Raw genomic sequence first — 26134 nt, 5'->3', positions numbered from 1 at the left:
GTCTGTTAATCTCCCTCCCTCCCTCCCTCTCACTGCCCCATGCCCTCTTATTTGCTCTGAGTCTTGTGACACCGCAGGGTCACCTCAGGACAGCAGCAGACCGACCAGGGCACCAGGGCCCCAGGGGCCTCGTGGGTAAAAATTAACTGGCGTAAAAAGGTCGCGTACGTAGACAAGCAAGAACGTTTACGCACACCAACATTCGGGTGTATACCACGGTGCGCACGCACGTCCCACGCATGTTTCCCGTCATAGAATCACAATCAACTCTCAATTTTCGCGCACGTGAACGAGCATCTTGAGTTTCACATCCTTTCAGCCAGCGTCGCAGTTGCTCATTTCTGCAGTTTCTGTGCGTACGCACTATGCACGGGTCCCGGTGTGCGTGGAGGAGCGCCCAATTTCACGCCGAGTTGGGTTTTTTATAGGTCCCGAAATTTGCGTCAAAGTTCCGTACGCAACGTTTCTACATGAGGCCTCGGGGCACCAGCCAGTCTTGCCTCGTGTCAGCAGGGCTCGACAGTGCGACCATTTCACTCGCAATTGCGACTAAAAATACATCTGTACGACTAGAGAAATAAATTCACGACCACACTGTGCGAGTACAGATTTCTTCCTTTTTTTTTTTTTTTTTATAAAAATGCGCGAATCGTGTGGCCACATTTTAAGCCGTCAGCCAGCCCGCTACGACCACGGGAAGTCATGTTAAAAGTGAAGTTACTTCTGTTAAACTGGCGCTAAGCTAACATCGCTAATCGCTAACTCCCTCCTGGGCCTTAAAGAGACAAGCGCCCTTTTCTCATCTCAAGCTTCATTAGCTTCATTAGCTTCATTAGCTCACCACATCTACAGATTTGGTCCCACACACTCCAGATTTGAACCCAATGTTACAACCAGGGTTAACTACCCAGGGTAGAAAGTAGAAAGCTCTCAGACCTTCAGAACCCATTGAAAGTAGTGGAGGTACTCCAGAAGTCCAAATGCATCTCTAACCCTAGGAAACCCTAGGAAGCAAGTTGCCTAATGGCATGAAAATGCAACATGTTGTACTTGAGTGTGGCAGAGAGGTGGGACCCCCGGGGATGGTGGTGTGCTAACAGCTAGCCGCCGCAGAGGCACCGTGCTGGGCTGGCCACCTCCACATGTCACCACCCCGGGCAGCATGGGGCTGGGGACTGGTCATCTGGATGTGGGGTAGTTTAATACCCCTAGATGTGGAGTTGTCTGGCCACCGTGTGTGACTGATGTAGCCTGACCCAACAGCAGGGAGGTGGGCAGCATGGAGACAGACCTCTGCATGGCCTGGCTGGGCTGCTAGCTGACAGACCTAGCCCTAAAGCCTGGCTGGGCTGCTAGCTGCTAGCTGACAGGCATGACATGGATGAATGAATGAACATGCTGCTAACCAGGAGAACTTGACACAGCTAGTTACCATAATACAATGCCATCAACTCTGCGTCTAGTAGGGCTGTAGGCATGGGCCAATGTGTGATTTTGGTGCAAAAATTGCAAAATCACTAATAAAAATGTGTTATAATAAAAATGTTCACTGTGCTCCTAAATTTCTTTGTGTGCCCCTAACATTTTTCATTTAGGAGCACATGTGCTCCTAGTGAAAAAGGTTAGCGTAGAGCCCTGGTCAGGGCTGTGGTCTTATCAAGACTCCTCCTGTCGAACGTCCTTGGTTCTTTGTTTGTGCTGTTTAACCAATCAGTCATGTTATCCTGTTAGTTGTGTGTAGCAGCTCCAACTGTCCACTCGGGGCAGGCGAGAGTCAGGGCGTGCATGTGACTGTTCCTACCCTGCAGTGTCAGTGTCAGTGTCAGTGTCTGTCTCTACGGCCTAGGCTGTCTGTCTCTAGGCTGTCTGTCTCTAGGCTGTCTGTCTCTAGGCTGTCTGTCTCTAGGCTGTCTGTCTCTAGGCTGTCTGTCTCTAGGCTGTCTGTCTCTACGGCCTAGGCTGTCTGTCTCTAGGCTGTCTGTCTCTAGGCTGTCTGTCTCTAGGCTGTCTGTCTCTAGGCTGTCTGTCTCTAGGCTGTCTGTCTTTAGGCTGTCTGTCTCTAGGCTGTCTGTCTCTAGGCTGTCTGTCTCTCTCTAGGCTGTCTGTCACTCTCTAGGCTGTCTGTCTCTAGGCTGTCTGTCTCTACGGCCTAGGCTGTCTGTCTCTAGGCTGTCTGTCTCTAGGCTGTCTGTCTCTAGGCTGTCTGTCTCTACGGCCTAGGCTGTCTGTCTCTAGGCTGTCTGTCTCTAGGCTGTCTGTCTCTACGGCCTAGGCTGTCTGTCTCTAGGCTGTCTGTCTCTAGGCTGTCTGTCTCTAGGCTGTCTGTCTCTAGGCTGTCTGTCTCTAGGCTGTCTGTCTCTACGGCCTAGGCTGTCTGTCTCTAGGCTGTCTGTCTCTAGGCTGTCTGTCTCTAGGCTGTCTGTCTCTAGGCTGTCTGTCTCTAGGCTGTCTGTCTCTACGGCCTAGGCTGTCTGTCTCTACGGCCTAGGCTGTCTGTCTCTAGGCTGTCTGTCTCTAGGCTGTCTGTCTCTAGGCTGTCTGTCTCTAGGCTGTCTGTCTCTAGGCTGTCTGTCTCTACGGCCTAGGCTGTCTGTCTCTACGGCCTAGGCTGTCTGTCTCTAGGCTGTCTGTCTCTAGGCTGTCTGTCTCTAGGCTGTCTGTCTCTAGGCTGTCTGTCTCTAGGCTGTCTGTCTCTACGGCCTAGGCTGTCTGTCTCTAGGCTGTCTGTCTCTAGGCTGTCTGTCTCTAGGCTGTCTGTCTCTAGGCTGTCTGTCTCTAGGCTGTCTGTCTCTAGGCTGTCTGTCTCTAGGCTGTCTGTCTCTATGGCCTAGGCTGTCTGTCTCTAGGCTGTCTGTCTCTAGGCTGTCTGTCTCTAGGCTGTCTGTCTCTACGGCCTAGGCTGTCTGTCTCTAGGCTGTCTGTCTCTACGGCCTAGGCTGTCTGTCTCTAGGCTGTCTGTCTCTACGGCCTAGGCTGTCTGTCTCTAGGCTGTCTGTCTCTAGGCTGTCTGTCTCTAGGCTGTCTGTCTCTAGGCTGTCTGTCTCTCTAGGCTGTCTGTCTCTAGGCTGTTTGTCTCTAGTCTGTCTGTCTCAAGGGCCTAGGTTGTCTGTCTCTCTCTAGGCTGTCTGTCTCTAGGGCCTAGGCTGTCTGTCTTTCTCTAGGCTGTCTGTCTCTCTCTAGGCTGTCTGTCTCTAGGGCCTAGGCTGTCTGTCTCTCTCTAGGCTGTCTGTCTCTAGGCTGTCTGTCTCTAGGCTGTCTGTCTCTACGGCCTAGGCTGTCTGTCTCTAGGCTGTCTGTCTCTAGGCTGTCTGTCTCTACGGCCTAGGCTGTCTCTCTTTAGGCTGTCTGTCTCTAGGCTGTCTGTCTTTAGGCTGTCTGTCTCTAGGCTGTCTGTCTCTAGGCTGTCTGTCTCTCTCTAGGCTGTCTGTCACTCTCTAGGCTGTCTGTCTCTAGGCTGTCTGTCTCTACGGCCTAGGCTGTCTGTCTTTAGGCTGTCTGTCTCTAGACTGTCTGTCTCTAGGCTGTCTGTCTCTCTCTAGGCTGTCTGTCACTCTCTAGGCTGTCTGTCTCTAGGGCCTAGGCTATCTGTCTCTAGGGCCTAGGCTATCTGTCTCTCTCTAGGCTGTCTGTCTCTCTCTAGGCTATCTGTCTCTCTCTAGGCTGTCTGTCTCTCTCTAGGCTGTCTGTCTCTAGGCTGTCTGTCTCTAGGCTATCTGTCTCTCTCTAGGCTGTCTGTCTCTCTCTAGGCTGTCTGTCTCTCTCTAGGCTGTCTGTCTCTAGGGCCTAGGCTGTCTGTCTCTAGGCTGTCTGTCTCTAGGGCCTAGGCTGTCTGTCTCTAGGCTGTCTGACTTTTTTTTTCTCCAAAGTAACGTTTTGTTAGCTAGGCGTTTTAGAATGTGCGCTTAGCGGAGAGTGAGTCCGTCCAAAGCCCGCCGTCAAACGCCACCTCACCTCAGAGGGGCCTGGTGGAGGTCGGTCAGTGTGGCGCCACGTCTCCCTGTCCAGCGTGGAAGGAGGAATGGGGGTGCGTTCGTAAATTAGCTCTGAGAACGCTGGAGCACACACTGGGGGTTTAACATCATAAAAGGGACCAAGGCCCAATCCCGATTCCCTTTTCTACCCCTATGGCTCCTTTTCGAGTGCCACTCGATTTCAAGCCAAGGCCTTGGCTTCGAACAGAGCCACAAGCCGTCGGGGTTGAAATCTACCCCTATGAAGTGGGACAGCCCTTCACGACCGATACGTCATCAGCAGTGGTTTAAATAGACGCGGTGCGGATGACGCGTTAATATCTTGCCGGCGAATTCACACATCTCACAATGCCTTCTTCAGCTGTGTTTATTTCTGTTGCGTGTGCTATAAGCATATTTTTTCGTTTGTTATCAACACACCTGAGAAATCATGGAAGAGCAAGACGTCTTCGACGCGCCAGAATACTGATGGAACAGTTTTGGGTATGTACGATAGACTGTAACGTTAGACACACAGCACATCGGCATAATAATGTTTTGTTGAATGAATGAATGGACTTTATTGTCATTGCTACAGTACAGGTACCAAACAACGAAATTTAGGAGGGGTGGCTCCCCTGGTGTTAGGAAAGGGAAAAAAAAAAAACTTTTAGAAAAAGAATAAAATCACAAGAAGGTAAGGAGCTGGTTTACATAAATAAAGGCTATGTACACAATCCACTTGTTGTTGTTGTGCTTGTTATAAAGAAAAGGTCTATAATGCATTTAAATGAATGATATAACCCATTAATAAATATTACATAATAACAACTGCTCGGATTAGCTCGGATTAGATTGCGGGTTGTTTTTGTTTAACCTCATAGGAGCCAACGGACCCCGATGGGGATCCGAAGTGATATAAAGAGTTTACCTCGATCAATTCTCTTCATCGATATCAATTTTTTTTCACAACTTTGCATGCTATACGATGCCACCATTTTTTTCCCGAGACGGTAAACACGGCCTAAGTCACATCCAGTTTTCTCCAACTGGAGAATGTGTCATGTCCGGTTTCAACGCCGAATTTCCATACCATTGGTCGGCCAACCCAAAAAAATCCCCCCCAAAAAAGAAAAAAGAAATCTGATACATGAGAAAGGTCAAAGGTCAAAGATGGTGCCAACATATCTCCAAATGGCCTAAACATATAGGTGTCCGCCGCAGGGTTTCCGTTAACCGGTAATTCCCGGTCTTTGTCCGGTAAAATTAGTGGAAGTCCGACAAGTTGAAAACTCGTCGGACATAAATGTCCGGTGAAAATAATTCCCTCTAACCATTTTCAGCTGAGCACCAAACACACACACAGAACACTGCCCGAGAGAGAAGGACCCGCCCCCTTTAGTTAGCCTATAGGCTATAGGCTAACTAAAGGGGGCGGGTCCTTCTCTCTCGGGCAGTGTTACACGAGTGTGTGTGTGTTTGGTGCTCAGCTGAAAATGGTGTCCCGAAGCGGAGCGCTTTAACTTTATCGCACAATAACAAGGATAACAAACAAAACGGACAACATTTACACTAAGATGGAGACAAACTTCAGCGATATGATCTAACAGCCGGTCTTCAGGACGACATACAGACCCGTATGAGCTTACAGGGCTATCCCCTATCTATCTGAGAAAAGGCATAGCCTAGCCCTAGGCTGTAACATCGAACGGAAATTAGCCTATACGCATTGCAAGTTAATTTAAAGCCTATTTATTTTCAAAGAGTTTTATTCTATTTTATTTTATCTGATAAAAGGCATATGAACGGAAATTAGGCTAGCCGTGTCACGCCAGAAGCCTACATGCTTGCACTGTTACTGTTCAATAAAATGTTATACATCTAGACATTGTGGTATTTCTTTATATACGTATCCCAGACTGCCTATCAATTGTTTCTCAATAAACAGTTATGTTCTCCCCATTGTCATACTCCCGAGCTAAACGAAATGCCTTCCCAACCAGCGAGACCTGGTTATAGAAATGACGTTGTTTTATTGATTTTAAAAAAAGGGTAAAACTGGAAAGAGAAAATAGAAAACTCACATTAATCCCAAACAATTTAACAAACTTCAGTTAACGTAATGTGGAGTCCGTTCATTGATCGATGCTGTCTGTTCAGTTCCCAGTGAGGCGCCCGTTCAGCGCTGGATTTGACGCATGGCATAGCGCGCATGCGTCAAATCATGTTATATTATTATATATTATATAGCTCGCATCTAATCGTATCGGATGAGAAATAGACATTAAATGGCATATATAGGCCGCTACACAACAGTAATCACCGCGACAAACAGCTATATTAGATTTGAAAAAAAGAAATATGATTTTGAAAAAATTTTTTTTTATTATATTTTAATATGATGACCGGAATATATCACGTTTGTCCGGTAAATCGAATTCGTCCCGGACACGATGTCCGACGGCAAATTTTTCTAACGGAAACCCTGGTCCGCCTAAACAAGTTGCATTTGCTCACATTACTAGCATCGACTTTGGCACAAGTACTAATAAGACCCTGGAGTACTGATTCCTAGATGATTTGGGCTTCGTTATCAGGTTTCCAAGGTGATATTCACTGTAAAAGCTGTTGTTTTTTTAGGCGGAGACTGAATTTGAGATGTTTTATAATGTTCTAGCTCTATTTGCTCTGACACAGTAACATAGATTTTGATTCTGACACTTCTACAGCCACCCCACATGTGTTAGCTTTCATTTGATAACAATATCATTATGAAGGCCCTTGTGATTGTGGAGATATTCTATATTCACTGTGGGCATGTCATTTCGAGCAGAAAACCAGAAAAATGAGGTGGATAAGATGAGGTAAGTGCCGCTACATGGAAATAGGTCAAAATGCGCATCATGCACAAGTCAGCCTAACGTTAGATAGATAACTTTACATATGTCTACCATCATCCGCTGTCAAACGCCACAGGTAATAATTTATTTATGATTGTACATCTCTGAAATGCTCGACTGTCATGCAGTCTGTAACGTTAGACACAGCACCTCGACATATTAGCGATTTCTTTTTTATGCTTGTTATAAAGAAAAGGTCTATAATACATTGTAATGACATTAAACTAAGATAATAAGATGGTTATCATAATTTTTAAAATCTTTATTAATAAGTAATTACAGAGAAAGTAAATGACATTTCCGCATTGAATAGAGCGACATAACATTTCTGTAGATGATTCGCAATGCATGCTGGAATCAAGCCATATGGCTTCGAAGCTAGTCTGGTCCTGAAATCGCTCCAAACGAAGCCGTGGATAGCCCTCCCCCTTACCCCTAGCCCTCGATGAAATATGAATTGGGACACCCCTACCTAAACGTGAACGCGCAAAATGAAGCCATAGGGGTGAAAACGAAGCCGTAGGGGTTAGTGTTGTTCCGATACCGATACTAGTATCGGCATGGCCACCGATACGCACAAAAATGCTGGTATCGGTATCGGCAAGTACTACCCACATTTTTTTATTTTGTATTTTGTATTTTTTTACTAAAGTTATTTTGTTTGTAAATGTTCACTTGCTGTTGCACTACTACTACGACTGTTTTATATCTTAAATGGATATTGCACTGATTGGCATCTGTGAGAGCCACATTTCAGGTTTTATAAGGGGTTGATTTTCTTGTCACCATACCAGGTAGACAATAAAAAAAAGTTCTATAGCATTCACTCTCTGTTGGTATTTTTTCCTGTTTTACAAAGGTTTTGAGCAGTGCCAGACTAAGTGTTAGCAATAATTTTACATCGAGGTGAGTATGCGGCTCAAAAAACATGTTTTTTGTTTTGTTTTTTCAAACGCCGTGGTATCGGATCGGTACTCGGTATCGGCAAGTACTGCACGGTCAGGTATCGGTATCGGTATCGGGATCAAAAAATGGTATCGGAACAACACTAGTAGGGGTGAATTGGGATTGGCCCCAAGTCATTTGATTTGGACAAGAGTGCTGATCCATGAGTGCTGACCAGATTTCCAGAGCAAATTTACGAACGCAGCCCACAGTCAAACCGGGTTCATTGTGATGCACAGACTGCGGTGAGGAACGGGCGTCTTTCCGTCCCTCTGTTCTGTCCATTCCATGTGTTACAATGAGCCTGTCCTCCGATTTCTACCCCCACCAGCCTCCCCTGGGGTGCAGAGAGAGTCTGTGAGAGAGCCTTGGGGCAGGAATGTATCTGGGGGGCATAGAGTCTTTCTGCATCAGTGTGTTTGGGTTGCTTCTCCCTCTCCCTGTCAAACTCTCTCTCTCTCTCTCCCTCTCCCTCTCCCTCTACCTCTCCCTCTCCCTGTCAAACTCTCTCTCTCTCTCCCTCTCCCTCTCCCTGTCAAACCCTCCCTCTCCCTCTCCCTCTCTCCCTCTCTCTCCTTCTCCCTCTCCCTCTCTCTCCCTCTCCATCTCCATCTCCCTCTCCTTCTCTCCCTCTCTTCCTCTCCCTCTCTCTCTCTCCCTCACAACCTCTCCCTCTCTCTCTCCTTCTCCCTCTCCCTCTCTCCCTCTCAACCTCTCTCTCTCTCCCTCTCTCTCTCTCTCTCTCTCTCCCTCTCCCTCTCCGTCTCTCCCCCTGTCCCTCTCAACCTCTCCCCCTCCCTCTCCCTGGATTTGTGTCGGTTGAGTTTTTGTTTATGTTTCTCTTTTTTTTCTTTTTTTTTCTTCTTTCCTCTCTCCCTCGCTTTTTTCCTTCTCCATTTCTTCCTGTCCTCTCTCTCCTTCTCTCCGTCTGTCTTTATAAGGGCATATCAGAGAGATGGCAGGGTAGATTTTTTGGGGGGGAAGATTTTATTCACACAGTCTTCCAAGGGCTCTTGTCATGCCAACTCACCTTTGACCTTTCCGACCAAGAAGGGCTTAATATAGGTTCTACATCTACAGAGAGAGGGAGAATAATAGTCACATATCAGACCTTTCTCCCAGCCCTACCATACACTGGTCATATGAACTCTTTGAAGAGTTCATATCGTCACCTTCTTAAAATAATGGCTTAAGTCATATTTTCATGTTTTGAGAAAAACGGAATAAACTGAACCAAATATAGAATATGATATTTAGGCAAAAGCATAATTTTCCTCAAAAGTGACGTAAGCCATTATTTTAAGAAGGTGACGATATGAAAGAGTTCATATGAAAGAGTTCATATGAAAGAGTTCATATTAAAGAGTTCATATTATATGTATTAAAGAGCTCATATGAAAGAGCTCATATGAAAGAGTTCATATGAAAGAGTTCATATTAAAGAGTTCATATTAAAGAGCTCATAATTATTAAAGAGTTCATATTAAAGAGCTCATATTAAAGAGCTCATATTAAAGAGTTCATATTAAAGAGTTCATATTAAAGAGTTCATATTAAATAATTAATATTAAAGAGTTCATATTAAAGAGTTCATATTAAAGAGTTCATATTAAAGAGTTCATATTAAAGAATTCATATTAAAGAGTTCATATTAAAGAGCTCATATTAAATAATTAATATTAAAGAGCTCATATTAAATAATTAATATTAAAGAGCTCATATTAAAGAGTTCATATGAAAGAGTTCATATTAAAGAGTTCATATTAAATAATTAATATTAAAGAGCTCATATTAAAGAGTTAATATTAAAGAATTCATATTAAAGAGTTCATATTAAAGAGCTCATATTAAAGAGTTCATATTAAAGAGTTCATATTAAAGAGTTCATATTAAAGAGTTCATATTAAATAATTAATATTAAAGAGCTCATATTAAAGAGTTCATATTAAAGAGTTCATATTAAAGAATTCATATTAAAGAGTTCATATTAAAGAGCTCATATTAAATAATTAATATTAAAGAGCTCATATTAAATAATTAATATTAAAGAGCTCATATTAAAGAGTTCATATGAAAGAGTTCATATTAAAGAGTTCATATTAAATAATTAATATTAAAGAGCTCATATTAAAGAGTTAATATTAAAGAATTCATATTAAAGAGTTCATATTAAAGAGTTCATATTAAAGAATTCATATTAAAGAGCTCATATTAAAGAGTTCATATTAAAGAGTTCATATTAAATAATTAATATTAAAGAGCTCATATTTAAGAGTTCATATGAAAGAGTTCATATGGGGGTGCGCTGGCTGATTTCTCATTGATGTACAGTATATCTCAAAAGTGAGTACACCCTTTAGATTTTTGCAAATATTCTGTCATATCCTTTCAGGGGATAACACTATCTTAATGAAACGTTGATATAACTTAAAGTAGTCAGTGTGCTGCTTGAATAACAGTATAGATTTATTGTCCATTGAAAATTACTCAGTACACAGCTGTTAATGTCTAAACAGCTGGCAACAAAAGTGAGTACACCCCATAGTGAACATGTCTAAATTGTGCCCAAAGTGTCAATATTTTGTGTGACCACCATTGTTATCTAGCACTGCTTTAACCCTCCTGGGCATGGAATTCACCAGAGCTGCACAGGTTGCTTCTGGAATCTTCTTCCACTCCTCCATGACGACATCACGGAGCCCACGGATGTTGGACACCTTGCACTCCTCCACCTTCCTCTTGAGGATGCCCCACATGTGCTCAATTGGGTTTAGGTCTGGAGACATACTTGGCCAGTCCATCACCTTAACCTTCAGCTTCTTCAGCAAGGCCGTTGTCATCTTGGAGGTGTGTTTAGGGTCATTATCATGTTGGAAAACTGCCCTACGGCCCAGTTTCCGAAGAGAGGGGATCATGCTCTGCTGCAGGATGTCACAGTATATATTGGAATTCATGTGTCCCTCAATGAAATGCAGCTCCCCAGTGCCGGCAGCACTCATGCAGCCCCAGACCATGATGCTGCCACCACCATGCTTGACTGTAGGCAAAACACATTTGTCTTGGTACTCCTCACCAGGGTGCCGCCACACACGCCGGACACCATCTGACCCAAACAGGTATATTTTGGTCTCATCAGACCACAGGACATGGTTCCAGTAACTCATGTTCTTGGATTCATTGTCTTCAGCAAACTGTTTGCGGGCTTTCTTATGCATCGGTTTCAGAATAGGCTTCTGTCTGGGGCCATACAAACCGATTTGATGCAGTGTGCGGCGTATGGTCTGGGCACTGACAGGCTGACATCCCACTTCTGCAACCTCTGCAGCAATGCTGGAAGCACTCGCACGTCTATTTTTGGAAACCAACCTCTGGATATGACGCTGAGCACGTGGACTCAACTTCTTTGGTCGACCCTGGCGAGGCCTGTTCCGAGTGGAACCTGTCCTGGAAAACCGCTGTATGATCTTAGCCACTGTGCTGCAACTCATTTTCAGGGTGTTGGCAATCTTCTTATAGCCAAGGCCATCTTTGTGAAGCGCAATAATCCTTTTTTTCAGCCGCTCAGAGAGTTCCTTGCCATGAGGTGCCATGTTGTCCAGCATTCAGAGAGAATTGTTCCCAAAACACCAAATTTAACAGCCCTGCTTATCATTTACACCTGAATCCTTGTAACACTAACGACGAGTCACATGACACCAGGGCGGGAAAACAACATCATTGGGCACAATTAGGACATGTTCACTATGGGGTGTACTCACTTTTGTTGCCAGCTGTTTAGACATTAACAGCTGTGTACTGAGTAATTTTCAAAGGACAATAAATCTATACTGTTATTCAAGCAGCACACTGACTACTTTAAGTTATATCAACGTTTCAGTAGGATAGTGTTATCCCTTGAAAGGATATAACAGAATATTTGCAAAAATCTAAAGGGTGTACTCACTTCTGAGATATACTGTAGCTATTCCTCCTTTTAAAGGAGATGTGTGGTGGTCTGTGGTGGCCAGTAGCTCTGCTCCCAGGAATGCAGCTTAATGACGGGATAGACGCGCTAATCTGCTGCCATTTACATCTCACCTTCAACTCATACAAGTCACACCAAATCACTCTTTCATCTGAAGTGACTTACAATAAGCAGGTGTGTGTGTGGGGGGGGGTGTCTGAGGAGGAGAGGAGAGGGGGATGGATAGAGGGTGTAGGGTGTTAGGGGGTGGAGAGGTCTGAGGAGGAGGAGGAGAGGAGAGGGGGATGGATAGAGGGTGTAGGGTGTTAGGGGGTGGAGAGGTCTGAGGAGGAGGAGGAGAGGAGAGGGGGATGGATAGAGGGTGTAGGGTGTTAGGGGGTGGAGAGGTCTGAGGAGGAGGAGGAGAGGAGAGGGGGATGGATAGAGGGTGTAGGGTGTTAGGGGGTGGAGAGGTCTGAGGAGGAGGAGGAGAGGAGAGGGGGATGGATAGAGGGTAGGGATGTAACGATGCATCGTGAGACAGTTGATTATCGATACAAATATGTGAAATATACGATTGAAATCGGTGAGATGGAAAATTAATCGCGGTACTCTTTTTAAACAGCAGAGGGCGGAATCTACTTATGACTTTGCTTGTTTGAAGTTAAACATTACCTAGTTATACCCTACCTCAGAAATAAGAAGGGATTCTTTTAGAAAATACACTACTTTGTAGTTTTTGTCAGAGAAATAAATTAATCTTTTTCAGTTATAATCAATATAATTGTCTGCAATCTATTTTTTTTGAAGAAAATCGTTTCTTCAACACCCAGAATTGTGAATCGTATCTAATCGTGAGTTGAGTGTATCGTTACATCCCTAATAGAGGGTGTGGGGTGTTAGGGGGTGGAGAGGTTCATAATTCATAATGTTCATAATGTAACGTTGTGCGTGTGCGTGTGTGTGTGTGTGTGTGTGACGTGTTAAACTTTGTGTTGACTGTGTGTCTTTCTCTCCCAGTAACACCAGGGCAGTGTTGGGGTGTATGTACATATGTGTGTTGACTGTTTATTAATGTGTGTGTGTGTGTGTGTGTGTGTCTGTCTGCGTCTGTGTGTGTCTGCGTCTGTGTGTGTGTGTTTCTGTCTGTCTCTCTGTCTGTGTGTGTGTGTGTGTGTGCATGTGTGTGTGTGTGTGTGTGTCTGCATCTGTCTCTCTATGTGTGTTTGTCCCTGTGTGTGTGTGTGTGTGTATATGTGTGTGTGTGTCTGCGTCTGTCTCTGTGTGTGTCTGCATCTGTCTCTCTGTGTGTGTGTGTGTCCCTGTGTGTGTGTGTGTGTGTGTTTCTGTCTGTCTCTCTGTCTGTGTGTGTGTGTGTGTGTGTGTGTGTGTGTGTGTGTGTCTGCGTCTGTCTCTGTGTGTGTCTGCATCTGTCTCTCTGTCTGTGTGTGTCCCTGTGTGTGTGTGTCTGTGTGTGTGTGTGTGTCCGTGTGTGTCTGCATGTGTCTGTGTCTGCGTCTGTGTGTGTCTGTCTCTGTGTGTGTGTGTGTCTGTCTCTGTGTGTGTGTGTGTGCGTGTGTGTGTGTGTCTCTCCCAGTGTTCCCAGTACCTCCCGGGCCCTGATGCTGCTGGGGCAGCTGGAGCGTCTGAACGTGGAGGCCCCGACCCTGACGGACGCTGAGACGGCCCGGCAGATCACCTCCAAGATTCTCCACCTCATCCAGACCCAGGGTGAGTGGGTGTTTGGGGTGAGGCGTGGATGGGGGGGTGTTTGGGGTGAGGGGGGGGGGGGGGGGGGGGGGGTCGGGGATGTTTGGGGTGAGGTGTGGGTGGGGGGGGGGGGGGATGTTTAGAGTGGGGGGGTGGATGTTTGGGATGAGTGGTGGGTGGGGTGGGGGGGGGGGCCTTAGGGGTGTTTGGAGTGAGGTGTGGGTGGGTGAGTGGGTGTTTGGGGTGAGGGGTGGGTGGGTGAGTGGGTGTTTGGGGTGAGGGGTGGGTGGGTGAGTGGGTGTTTGGGGTAAGGGGTGGGTGGGTGGGTGAGTGGGTGTTTGGGGTAAAGGGTGGGTGGGTGAGTGTAGGGTGGGTGGGTGGGGTGAATGTTTGGGGTGAGGGGTGGTGGGTGCATGAGTGGGTGTTTGGGGTGAGGGGTAGATGTTTGGGGCGAGGTGTGGGTGTGGGGGGGGTGGGGTGGATTTTTGGGGTGCTTGTCCTAGGATAGTATGTCTTTAGTCCTGGAGGTGAGTGCTGTAACAGGATCCCCCCCCCCCCCTCCCAGCCAACGCTCAGCTTTCTGCTCCATTGGGAGCGATACACCCCCATCACGCCCCCCCCCCCACACACACACCCTCACACACCCTCCCCTCCTCCTCATACGTCATAGGGAATATGACAGCCGATGAAAAGCTGTTTCACTTAGTCTATAATTACCCTGCTCCCCCCAGCCAATCTTCCCAGTCATGCTCACACACACACACACACACACACACACACACACACACATACCAACAGAAAGAAAAACACAACATTGAAAACACAGGGGACTGGGACAACATGTGCAAATGTGTGTGCGTGCGTGTGTGATAGAAGGTATAGGGTGTTAGGGGGTGGAGAGGTGTGTGTGTGTGTGTGTATGTGCCTGTGAGAGTGTGTGTGTGTGTGTGTGTGTGTGCGTGTGTGTGTGTGCGTGTGTGTGTGTGTGCGTGCGTGTGCGTGTGTAATAGAAGGTATAGGGTGTTAGGGGGTGGAGAGCTGTGTGAGTGTGAGTGTGAGTGTGAGTGTGAGAGTGTGTGAGAGTGAGTGTGTGAGTGACCGAGTGTGTGTCTCATCTGTCAGCTCTGTGATGATGTGTGTTCAGACTAAATAACCTAAATAACCTTCCCCATTAAAACATGGCATGCCTAGACATAAAAACGGCACACACACACACACACACACACACACACACAACACCCTATACCTTCTATCACACACGCACGCACACACACACACACTCACACACTCACACACTCACACACACACACACACACACACACACACACACACACACACACACACACACTGTGGTGACCACCACGTATGACCAGATAAACACCCCCCCCAAGGTAGGAGACGACACAGAGAGTTGCAGCTCAGCCCACCGGGCGTATGTAATCAGAAGAGGAAGTTTCAGTTAAACAGGGTATCCGCGGTGTCTTGAAAAGCATTAAAAGTTGATGAATCAATTTTGTAAAAATGGAATGGAAAATCAAGACCCTTAATAAGTATTAAAAAGTCTTATCACGATTTTATGAGGTCTTGAATTTTGTAGGCATTTTTCTGAATTAGACTTTGTCCAAAGACTTTGAGTCCTAAAAACTTTTAGTAAAAGTTCGTGAATTTATTAGTTTTATTAAAAAAACAAAGACGAACCGGAAATTCTGTTGTATGATTGTGGTCTAGTCTATTGCAAACTAAAACTGTTAAGTTAAAGGTGTCACTGATGTAAACGGTTACAGCTCGAAGTGGCGGTGAGGTCTGGAAAAATATTGACAAGGTCTTTAAAAAGTCTTAGAAAGGTATTGAAATCAACCTCAAGATTCCTGTATATACCCTGTTAAAGAAAGAGGTGTTAGAGGTATTAAACTCCAACTTAAACTGGCCTCCTGCCGTCTAATGCAGAACTCAGGTCGTCTCTTTACGGAGAGTAAAAGGGTGGACTCAGTAATCCGATTTAGTGTGGCAGGTCTGTGTCCCGGGGTCGGGGTAGAGTCGTGTAGTGGATTTAATCTGGTTTCTTCTCTATTGATATTGAATATTGAACACAAGGAGATTGATCAACTTAGCTTGAAGCCTTTTATTAATAAAGTTACATGAGATCTGTCTAGACTTTGCAGAGGCTCAAAGCCCCCCCTCCTTCTCTGAGCACAGCCAAGTCGACACCCTTTATGAGATCACTAATCTTGCCAAACAAACGTGGTGACAGGAAACTAGACTTGAGTAAGTGCGCAAGAACTCATTGGCGCTGTCCCCAGGCAGACTGAATAGTTAGCTACGATTTCCCAGAACGTAGAGATACAGACTTCGATTCTCAGTCTATTTGATATAAAACTTCAACAGTAGTTCTGCTAGGAGCGGGCGGGCTCGCTCTCTCTGCCCTGCCGGGTATCAACGCTCTGCTGGGAGAAGACAGCGGTTACTACGGTTACTACCACCAGGCACCTGAAGTTTAATGGTAAATGGACTGACTTATATAGAGCCTTATTCCAAAGCGCTTCACAACGGCCTCTCATTCATCATTGATGCACGTCAGCCGTGTGCGTTTGATGTAGACCCCTTCGATTACCCCGCCCCTCTGTCGGTGTGGCCGCTGTCCAGGGTTCTGGGCACACACACACACACACGCACACACGCACACACACACACACACACACACACACACACAGAACCCTCAGAAAGGCCCTTGGGAGGAACCTTGGGGTGATCTGACTGACTGTACCTTTAATTGACATGTCGACATGTCGACTGACTCGTCCGACTTTGCTAAATCTCCATGTTTATTCTTAGCCTCCTTGGCTCCCGGGCCTCTGATAGGTCAACGGTGTCGTCCACCTGTTTCCGTGACGCTGCACTTCTGCCTCTCGCCAGCGGAGGGCGCGTCGGTTTCCCCTGGCAACGGAACAGACTGCTGCGCAGACTGAAACATTAGTGCGCTCTCGTGTGTGCATGCATGTGTGTGTGTGTGTGTGTGTGTGTGTGTGTGTGTGTGTGTGTGTCCTGCACACTCCAGCATAGCTCTCTTCTGGTTAGAGAGAAAGAGAGAGAGAGACAGAGAGGGAAAGAGACAGACAGAGACGGAGACGGAGAGGAAGAGACAGACAGAGAGAGAGAGCGACAGACATTTAATTTAATTTAATTTCAAGCCTTTATTTCAACTCGGGGAACTCGGGGACAGAGAGGGAGAGACAGACAGACAGACAGACAGACAGAGACAGACAGAGAGACAGACAGACAGACAGCTGTATAGGAGTGGTCTCAGGGCTGTGGCGTGCAGGGGCAGGTGCTACGCTGCTACCCCCAGAGCTCCAGGCTTCAGACGGGGGCTGGACAGACAGAAGGTAGGCGGTTGGACAGAGACAGAACACTATAGGCGGTTGGACAGACAGACTGTACTGGACGCTGGCGGGGGAACATGGACTACAGCAGAAGCAGCAGTACGTGGCGGTATGGGCGCACTACTTCCCCTACGGACCCCCCAGCCTCCAGGACGTATCGCCCCCCTCCGTCCCCCCTGGACCCCCCAGCTTCAAGGAGATACATGTCCCCCCTGGACCCCCCAACCTCACGGTGGTACAGGCCCCCTGCCCCCCCCCTGGACCCCCCAACCTCACGGTGGTACAGGCCCCCTGCGCCCCCCCTGGACCCCCCAGCCTCACAGTGGTACAGGCCCCCTTCCCCCCCAGCCTCCAGGACGTATCGCCCCCCTCCGTCCCCCCTTGACCGCCCGGCTTCAAGGAGATACATGTCCCCCCTGGACCCCCCCCTGGACGCCCCAGCCTCACGGTGGTGCAAGCCCCCTGCCCCCCCCCCGGACCCCCCAGCCTCAGGTAGGGAGGGACGGGGCCGTGTGGACCAGGAGACGTCTGGTTACCCAGACATCCTGTAGGACAGTCAGACCACAGTCAGGGTCCAGCTCCTGATGGACTGCTTCTATTATTATTATTACTATTACTATTACTATTACTATTACTATTACTATTATTACTATTACTATTATTATTACTATTACTATTACTATTACTATTACTATTACTATTATTACTATTACTATTACTATACTTACTATTACTATAATTACTATTACTATAATTACTATTACTATTATTACTATTACTATTATTATTATTATTATTATTATTACTATTACTATTACTATTACTATTACTATTATTACTATTACTATTATTACTATTACTATTACTATTATTATTACTATTACTATTATTATTATTACTATTACTATTATTATTACTATTATTATTATTATTATTACTATTACTATTATTATTATTACTATTACTATTACTATTATTACTATTACTATTACTATTATTATTATTACTTATATATATTATAATATTATTATTATTACTTACTTATAATTATTGTTATTATTAGTAGTAGGAGGAGGAGGAGGAATTATGCAGTTTGCTCTAAACTTGACAACCGCTGCACAGAATTAATGGATCTTTCAGAGAAATCAGACTTCAGATTATTTTATTTTTTTCATTGAATTTTCTGAGAAATATTTCCTGTTGTTATTCAGTAAACAATCCTTGGAGAAATTCAAATGTTAAGACCATTTCGGCTTTATTGGAATACAGACAGTAGAGATTGACAGGAAGGATGGGAGAGAGAGAGAGAGAGAGAGAGAGAGAGAGAGAGGAGGATAGAGACAGTAGAGGTTGACAGGAAGGATGGGTGAGAGAGAGAGGAGGATAGAGACAGTAGACTGACAGGATGGATGGGAGAGAGAGAGAAAGGAGGGATGACATGCAGGATGGCCAAGGACAAGTCGACGGCCGCAATCGAACCGAGGACCCTGAGATTACGTGGCTGAGCCTTGAGTGTGCTACACCACCCTGCGCCCCGAAGGTTAGAGAGGTTGAGGGGCATAAATCCATCTGGTGGTCAGGGAGACCGGCCTTGGCTGGAGTAGGTAGTGGAAGATAGGTGATAGCATAACTCACCTCTTCCCTTTCACCTGTCCCACCTGTCAGCCTTCCCTGAATACACGTTTGGTTTCAGTGTGCAGAACATACTCTGAGCAATCCATGTAGGAACACTGTCTGGTAGTAGTACTGCAGGCCTATTCAATTAGCGGCCCACGGGCCGCATGCGGCCCAGACGCGACCCCCGATTGGCCCAGCCATAAAAGCAGAGAAAAACGTATTTCGCGAGTGTTCATACTGTAGCGAACGGAGACTTGGTAGTGTAACTCGCTCCATGCGGGAATCAAACCCCGATCTCCCGCATAACCGACGACCGCGCTAACCATTAGACCAAGAGAGTTAACTCCCTTGGTGGAGCTGTTAACGGGCCTCATACAGGATCGTTACAATACAATAGTAGCCTACAGAACGTGAATATAACACCAGGGCTCTCAAATATCACGCATTGGGCGTGGCAAGGTGTGACGTATGAGCGTGTGAACAGTCAACCCAATCAGGGCATTGTTTAATATAACGTTGCTAGACACACTTTAACAAACAATGCCCTGATTGGGTTGACTGTTGCTAGAGCGTTATATTCACGTTCTGTAGGCAGGCTAGCTAGAAGTCCGATATCAACTCCAAAAATGTCTTCGACTTTCTCCACCCTGAAACGCAAAATTGACGATGAAAACCGTCGGTTTAACTCTGCCTGGACTGAAAAATATGTGTTTATTTTACCACAAAGTCCAAATGCCAAACCGATGTGTTTAATATGCAATGAGTGCGTTGCGGTACTTAAAGATTACAATATTCGGAGGCACCACATCGAGAAACACCCGACTTTCCGGGCCAACTTTCCAGAGGGATCTCAGGAGAGGGCTGCAAAAGTGCAGAGTTTGATTGCATCCTACAATCGGAGCTGTACAACGATGGTACGGACATGCACAGCCCAAGAGAGAGGTACAGCAGCATCCCTTCGTGTTTCCTGGATCTTAGCAAAGAAGAAAAGGCCATTCACTGATTCTGAAACCATGAAAGACTGTATGCTGGCCGTCATAGATGAAGTGATAATTGACAGCAAAATTAAAACGAGTGTGTCATCTGCTATTAAAAACGTTCCCCTGTCAGACACTTCAAACATTCGCAGGGTTGAAATTCTTGCTACAGATGTGTTTGAAACACTGTTAAAAGAACTGAAGAAAGCTGATGTTATGTCTATAGCAGTAGACGAGTCCACAGACAGAACCGATATCGCACAATTGTGCATATATGTCCGTTTTTTTGACGGCAAATGCTTCCGAGAGGAATTGCTCGGTTTACTGCCGTTAGAAGGACACACAACTGGCGAGATAGTCTTTAAGAACATTTCAGAATTTTTCAAAGACAATGGTCTAGATATGAAGCGTGTGTGAATGCTTGTGACGGATGGGGCTCCATCCATGACAGGGAGAGTAAATGGTTTGACAGCACGCTGGTCCGCTGTTGCACCTCAGATAACATCCTTACACTGCATTGTGCATCAGACGGTGTTGTGCGCAAAACTCAGCGGGGAGCTTAAAACAACAATGGACAACGTGATGGCTACAATTAATTTTATTCGCTCCACTTCGAGCCTCCAACATCGCTTATTCCGCAAGCTGCTGTCAGAAATGTCTGCTGAGCACCACGACCTGCTTTTGCACAACGACGTCAGGTGGCTGTCCAAAGGCAAGGCACTGGAGCGTTTCTGTGATCTCAGAGAGGAGATTACAACTTTCCTCCGCAGCAGCAAGCAAACGAAGGCAGAAACACACTTGAATCGCATACTGGACGACAACTTCATGGCTGATGTCTGCTTTCTGAGCGACATGTTCAAACACCTGAATGACCTAAATGTAGGGCTACAAGGCAGAGACAAAACTGTGATTGATCTTGTGGAACAGACGCGCGCGTTTCAAATCAAACTGGACCTTTTCGCGGCCGACTTGTGCACCGGCAGAATGCTGCATTTTCCAACGCTCCGCAAATGCGTCTCATCCCCGGCACAAATCACAGATGTGATGACTGATTTCATTCCGAGGTTGAAAGAGAACTTTGCTGGTCGACTGGATGGGCTTGCTCTGCCCGCAGAGGTGATGGGCTTTGCCAGAGACCCGTTCACTGCTGCAATAGAAGGGGACTTATCCACCAGAGGAAAGGGAGTGGTGCCTTCCATCGACGAGGGGAAATTCGTACTTGAACTTGTTGACATGCAGTCATCCTTAACCATGGCACAGGAGCTTCGCACTAATGGACCTGCGAAGTTTTGGAGTGATGTCAACGTGCACCAGTTCCCTAACATTAAGAAAGTAGCAATCCATGTGCTCAGTATGTTTGGATCAACATACACCTGTGAAGCAAGCTTTTCACACATGAACACAATAAAAAGCAGCTCTCGTTGTTCCCTGACTAACAGTACCCTTCACCAATGCCTTCGGATTGCATTGACATCTTATGAGCCAAATGTCACTGCTCTTGTTCAGAATAAAAAATGTCACTTCTCACACTAAGAAAGTCAGCGGGGTAAGATTAGATTAGATTCAATGTTATTGTTTAACTGTAACTGTAACTTGTTTAATTGTGCACTCAAGGCATTGATGGTTATTTTCATTCAGTTAAAAACACTTTGTGATGTGCCTGGGTCAGCTATGACCAAAATGTTTATTTTACAAAAGGACTTTTTTTTTATTGGTATACTACTGTACACTTTTTTATGCACTTTGAGATGTGCATGGGTCAGTTGAGACCAAAATGTTGTTGTTTTACCTAGAAAGTGAAAAAAGTATTGCTATTAGGTTCTGTTCAATTACAGCTCTTTTATTGTGTTCAGTCAAGTCTTTTTGACGTGCCTGTGTCAGATGTTACCTAATTTAAAAGGAAAACTATAAATAAACTGCTTGTATTTCATTAGGCCTACATTCATTTGTGTTGGTTTGAAATGTGTCATTACCTGGTGCCTAGGCTACTGGTCGCTGAAAATGTCTGGCCCAGCAAAATGTCTTGGTTTTCAAATCTGGCCCAACTGAATTTGTAATTGAATACCCCTGTAGTACTGTTTCCATTCTAAACTAAATTTGCTTTTGTGCCAAAGAAAAAACAGAAAATGTTTTTGAGCCCCTAACCCTGACCCTGTTTAGGGGTTGTAATGACCCTGACCCTGTTTAGGGGTTGTAATGACCCTGACACTAACCCTATTTAGGGGGTGTATTGGGCGGTGTTCATTTGCATAGTTATTTTGTTTTGGTTGTGAGGATTAGCTGTGAAATGTCACTATATTTTTGAAGAGCTTTAAAAAGTCTGGTACGACAGGAATGTTTTTCGAGGTCACTTTTTATGTGTGCGTGTGCGTGCGTGCGTGCGTGTGCGCGGGCGTGTGTGCGCGTGTGCGTGTGGCACTGTTGGAGTGTGTGTGTTTGAATTGGCTGACTGACTGGGTGCTGAAACCTGATGTGTGAAGTGTGCTTTATTTATGAGTCTATAACTCAGACCAAGAATGTTTCACACACTTCCCCCTCCCTCCCTTCCTCTATCACTCCATCCTGCTGCTGCTGCTTATTACTGACACCCCATACCACTCTATCTCCTCTTTGTGCGTGTGCGTGTGTCCGTGTGCCAACTACCCAGCTCACAGCCTTGTGTGTGTGTGTGTGTGTGTGTGTGTGTGTGTGTGTGTGTGTTTCAGAGAAGACCAGGAAGGAGATCATGTCCAAAGGGTCCAGCGGCATGGAGGTCATCCTGGCATCGCTAGAGGTGAGATCATACAACACACACACACACACACACACACACACACACACGCTTGGTACAAGCCACACACACACACTTGGTACAAGCCACAGAAACACACACACACTCATAATGTTTATATGACATATAAATTACCCAGCATCCTCTCTGTGTTAGAACACGCGGGACCTCCAGACCGTCCTGAACATCCTGTACATCCTCAACGAGCTCCTGGCCGTCGGTAAGAGAACCTCTCTCCCATTGGACGCCTCTGAATGGAAGGAAGGCTTTGATTGGTCACTGAGTGTGTTCCACTGTAGTGATGATGTTGTCAGACTCTAGAGACAGCTGTGGGGATTGGTCCGTTTGTGGAGGCTGATGAAGATGATTGGTCGGTTTGTGATGCGATGGCGTTTGGTTGGTTGGTTTATGGAGACTGATTGTGATTGGTTGGTTGGGTTATGGAGACTAATTGTGATTGGTTCAGAATCAGAATAATTGTTTATGGCCAAGTATATTTGCACATAGAGGACATTTACTTGGTGAGGTTGGTACATAGGATATAAAAAATAAAAATAATAATAATATAAGCAAAAATAATTAAAAAGACAATGGCAAAAAAGAGCATGAGACTGATTATGATTGGTTGGTGGTTGGGGTTATGGAGACTGATTGCGATTGGTTGTGTGGTGTGTCAGGGGGGGCCCGCAGGGTGGGGGTGCTGGTGTCTAAGGGGGGCACGGGGGTGCTGCTCCAGCTGCTGCTCAGCGCCAGTAAGGAGTCTCCGCCCAGCGAGGAGCTGATGCTGCAACTGCACTCCCTGCTGGCCAAGGTCGGACCCAAAGGTGATACACACACACACACACACACACACACACACACATGCACGCACAATTGCGAACAATTCGTTACCGGTTCTCAACTGGAACCGGTTCTCGATTCCCATCCCTACTTGTGCTATTGTCACTTTATTTCATCTTGACTTGTCTTGCCTATCGCCTTACTGTCTTGTGCTGCAAGATGTCAGGAACCGAAGCCTAAGAATTTTACTCTCTTACACTTGTGTAATGTGACCTAACAATAAAACTTGATACACACACACACACACACACACACACACACACACACACCACACACTCACACACTCACACACTCACACACACACCACACCACATACACACACACACACACCACACACTCACACACTCACACACACACCACACCACATACACACACACACACTCACACACACACACATACACACACACCCCCTCCCGCCCCAGACAGGAAGTTTGGTGTGAAGGCGCGTGTGAACGGAGGCCTGGTCGTCACGGCGACGCTGCTGAGGCAGAACCTCCAGAACTACAAGCTGCTGCTGCCCTGCCTGCAGGTCCTCAGGGTCTACAGCTCCAACTGTGAGTGTGTGTGTGTGTCTGTGTGTGTGTGTGTGTGTGTGTGTGTGTGAGTGTGTGTGTGTGTGTGTGTGAGTGTGAGTGTGAGTGTGAGTGTGTGTGTGTGTGTGTGTGTGTGTGTGTGTGTGTGTGTGTGTGTGTGTGTGAAGGTGGGAATAAAAACTGGCTGTCCCTGGAGTGCCGTGAACTTCATCTTAGCACTCAACCAATGGATGAAGTGGATTTACCAGTGCGCTCCTCTGCATGTCCGATCCCCAAATCCTGTGCAGGGATACGCGGACGACGTGCAGGTGTCATCACGACAGGAGGATGTCATCACCAACATGCTGGCACGTACTGATGAGTTCCTCCAATGGTCAGGGCTGGAGGTGAAGCAAGCCAAGTGTGCCGTACTCCATGAGCGCCGCAGTGGAGGCAACCGCTGGTATAAGGCCAAGAACGACAAGCCCCCCACCTTTCTTGTAATGGGCCAACCCATCAGGGTGTATTCCCGCAATGAGACCTACCCATACCTTGGCCACAGGTTTAACATCGCTGGCGAGTGGAGCGAGCAGGTCGAGGAGCTCACTACAGAGTTTCTCCATCGTCTCCACCTGATTGACTTGTCCCCCCTCCCCATCCTCATGAAGCTCCAGGCTGTGAGAGAGGTGGCTCTGGCCAAAATCCAACACCTCTTCGCCAATGTGCACATCCCTCTCAAGGCACTGAGAGAGATGACGAACAGAACTGTCCAGCTGGTCAGAAAGTGGGTGGGCCTCAACACACACTCCACACGGGGCATGATCTTTCTCCCATGTGGAGAGGGAGGGCTGGGAGTCCCCAATGTCGAGTGGGCCTACATAGCCACCAGGCTAGCCCACCTGCTCCACATGCTTAACAATGACGATGCCACCGTTAGAGAAATGGCCAGGGCCTCTCTCCTACTGGATCTACGCAGAAGGAAGATCCCCCTGGCTAGCGCACACCAGAACGACTTCCTCGGCTTCAGGAGGAAAGACTCTGGGAAACTGGATTCCCAGGCCAAGGGCTTCGGGGTCTGGTCTGACTGGCCGGATCTCAATGACCTCTGCAACCAGACTGGAGTTCAGCTAAGATGGACAGAACTTAACACACAGACTGAAGTCCCTGTCTCTGATGAGGTGATCACAGACCCCTGTGTGATTGTGAAGGCCGACATCACAACACCGCAGGAAGAGACTGTCGGACTGCACAGAGACTCTGCAAGGAGGGTTCTGCTCAGCCTGAAGCAGTCTGAGATCAGGCAGCACTGGTGTGGACTCAGACTACAGGGAAAGCTAGCCTGTTTGCAGTTCGCTGACCACTCAGTCTCACACTCAGTGTTTAAGAACGTCGCTGTTGGTGAGGATGTTCTGAAATTCAACATCAAAGCAAGACTGCAGGTATTACCGACCAAGTACAATCTGTCCACCTGGTATCCCCACACTCACAGTCCATTCTGTTTAAACCATCAGGATTCACAACACCTAGAGTCCATTGCACACATAACAAATGGATGTAATGCATACAAACACCTGTACAAAGCTCGTCATGACCGTATTGTGGACATTGTGTCTGATACAGTACAAAACATCTTACCATCTAGCGCAGCTATGTACAAGCATGCCAGAGTGTTACCAGAGTGGTTTGGTTTTGCCAATGATGTTTTTGCCAACATCCCAAATACACCTGATGTTGTCTTTGTTGACACCAGCCACAAGGAGGTGCTGATTGTAGAAGTAGGCTGCCCCTTTGACCTGTACATGGACCAGACTTTCCAGGACAAGTATATCAAATACCAACCACTGCTTGGTACGATAACCAGCTTTGGGTACAAGTGCAAATTCAGCATACTTGTATTTGGAAGTCTGGGACATGTATATAAATGCACCATGAGGGGTCTGAGAAGTGCTGCAATGTCTAAAAGAAAGGCCAAACAGGTTGCCAAATTTTGCTCTGTCTCAGCTATTATTGGCAGCTTGGCCGTGTGGAGAAGGAGGTGTTATGTGTACCCTTGAGTGTTCAGTGCTGCTTAGCCCCGAAATATTTGATTCCCTGTTTGTATAATATAATTTGTTGAACCAAATAAAGTATTCAAATGTGTGTGTGTGTGTGTGTGTGTGTGCGAGTGTGCGTGTGTGCGTGTGTGCGTGCGTGCGTATGTGTGTATCCTGCTACTACCCTGTCTGATTGATAATACATATTATACATACATAATAAACATTGTATAAAAACATTTTGTGTGTGTGTGTGTTCAGCGGTGAATGCGGTGTCCCTGGGGAAGGCTGGTGTGGTGGAGTTGATGTTCAAGATCATCGGACCATACAGCAGGAAGAACACCACCCTGCACAAGTATGTCTGTCTGTCTGTCTGGCTCTCTGTCTGACTGTCTGTCTGTCTGTCTCTCTGTCTGTCTCTCTGTCTGTCTGACTGCCTGCCTGTCTGTCTGTCTGTCTGTCTGTCTCTCTGTCTGCCTGTCTGTCTCTCTGTCTCTCTATCTCTCTCTCTGCCTGTCTGTCTCTCTGTCTCTCTGTCTCTGTCTGTCTCTCTGTCT

The 26134-nt window shown here is 46.4% G+C and overlaps 1 protein-coding gene across 1 annotated transcript in view; it reads left to right on the top strand.

Moving 5' to 3' along the window:
- The window catches only part of agtpbp1 (ATP/GTP binding carboxypeptidase 1), a gene marked incomplete at its 5' end in the record, with an annotated part of 66411 nt that overhangs the window by 2035 nt on the left and 38242 nt on the right, over positions 1-26134 (top strand). Inside the window, 7 exons of the mRNA XM_080532967.1 lie at positions 78-164; positions 13336-13469; positions 22128-22195; positions 22349-22412; positions 22870-23016; positions 23455-23586; positions 25839-25932. Of these exons, the coding sequence (XP_080389093.1) occupies positions 78-164; positions 13336-13469; positions 22128-22195; positions 22349-22412; positions 22870-23016; positions 23455-23586; positions 25839-25932 (726 nt within the window). The remainder of the gene's footprint in view (positions 1-77; positions 165-13335; positions 13470-22127; positions 22196-22348; positions 22413-22869; positions 23017-23454; positions 23587-25838; positions 25933-26134) is intronic.

Source organism: Nansenia antarctica (assembly GCF_963989245.1).
Source record: "Nansenia antarctica genome assembly, chromosome: 5".
Classification (NCBI taxonomy): Eukaryota; Metazoa; Chordata; class Actinopteri; order Argentiniformes; family Microstomatidae; genus Nansenia; species Nansenia antarctica.
This window is presented reverse-complemented; position numbering and strand designations above follow the sequence as displayed.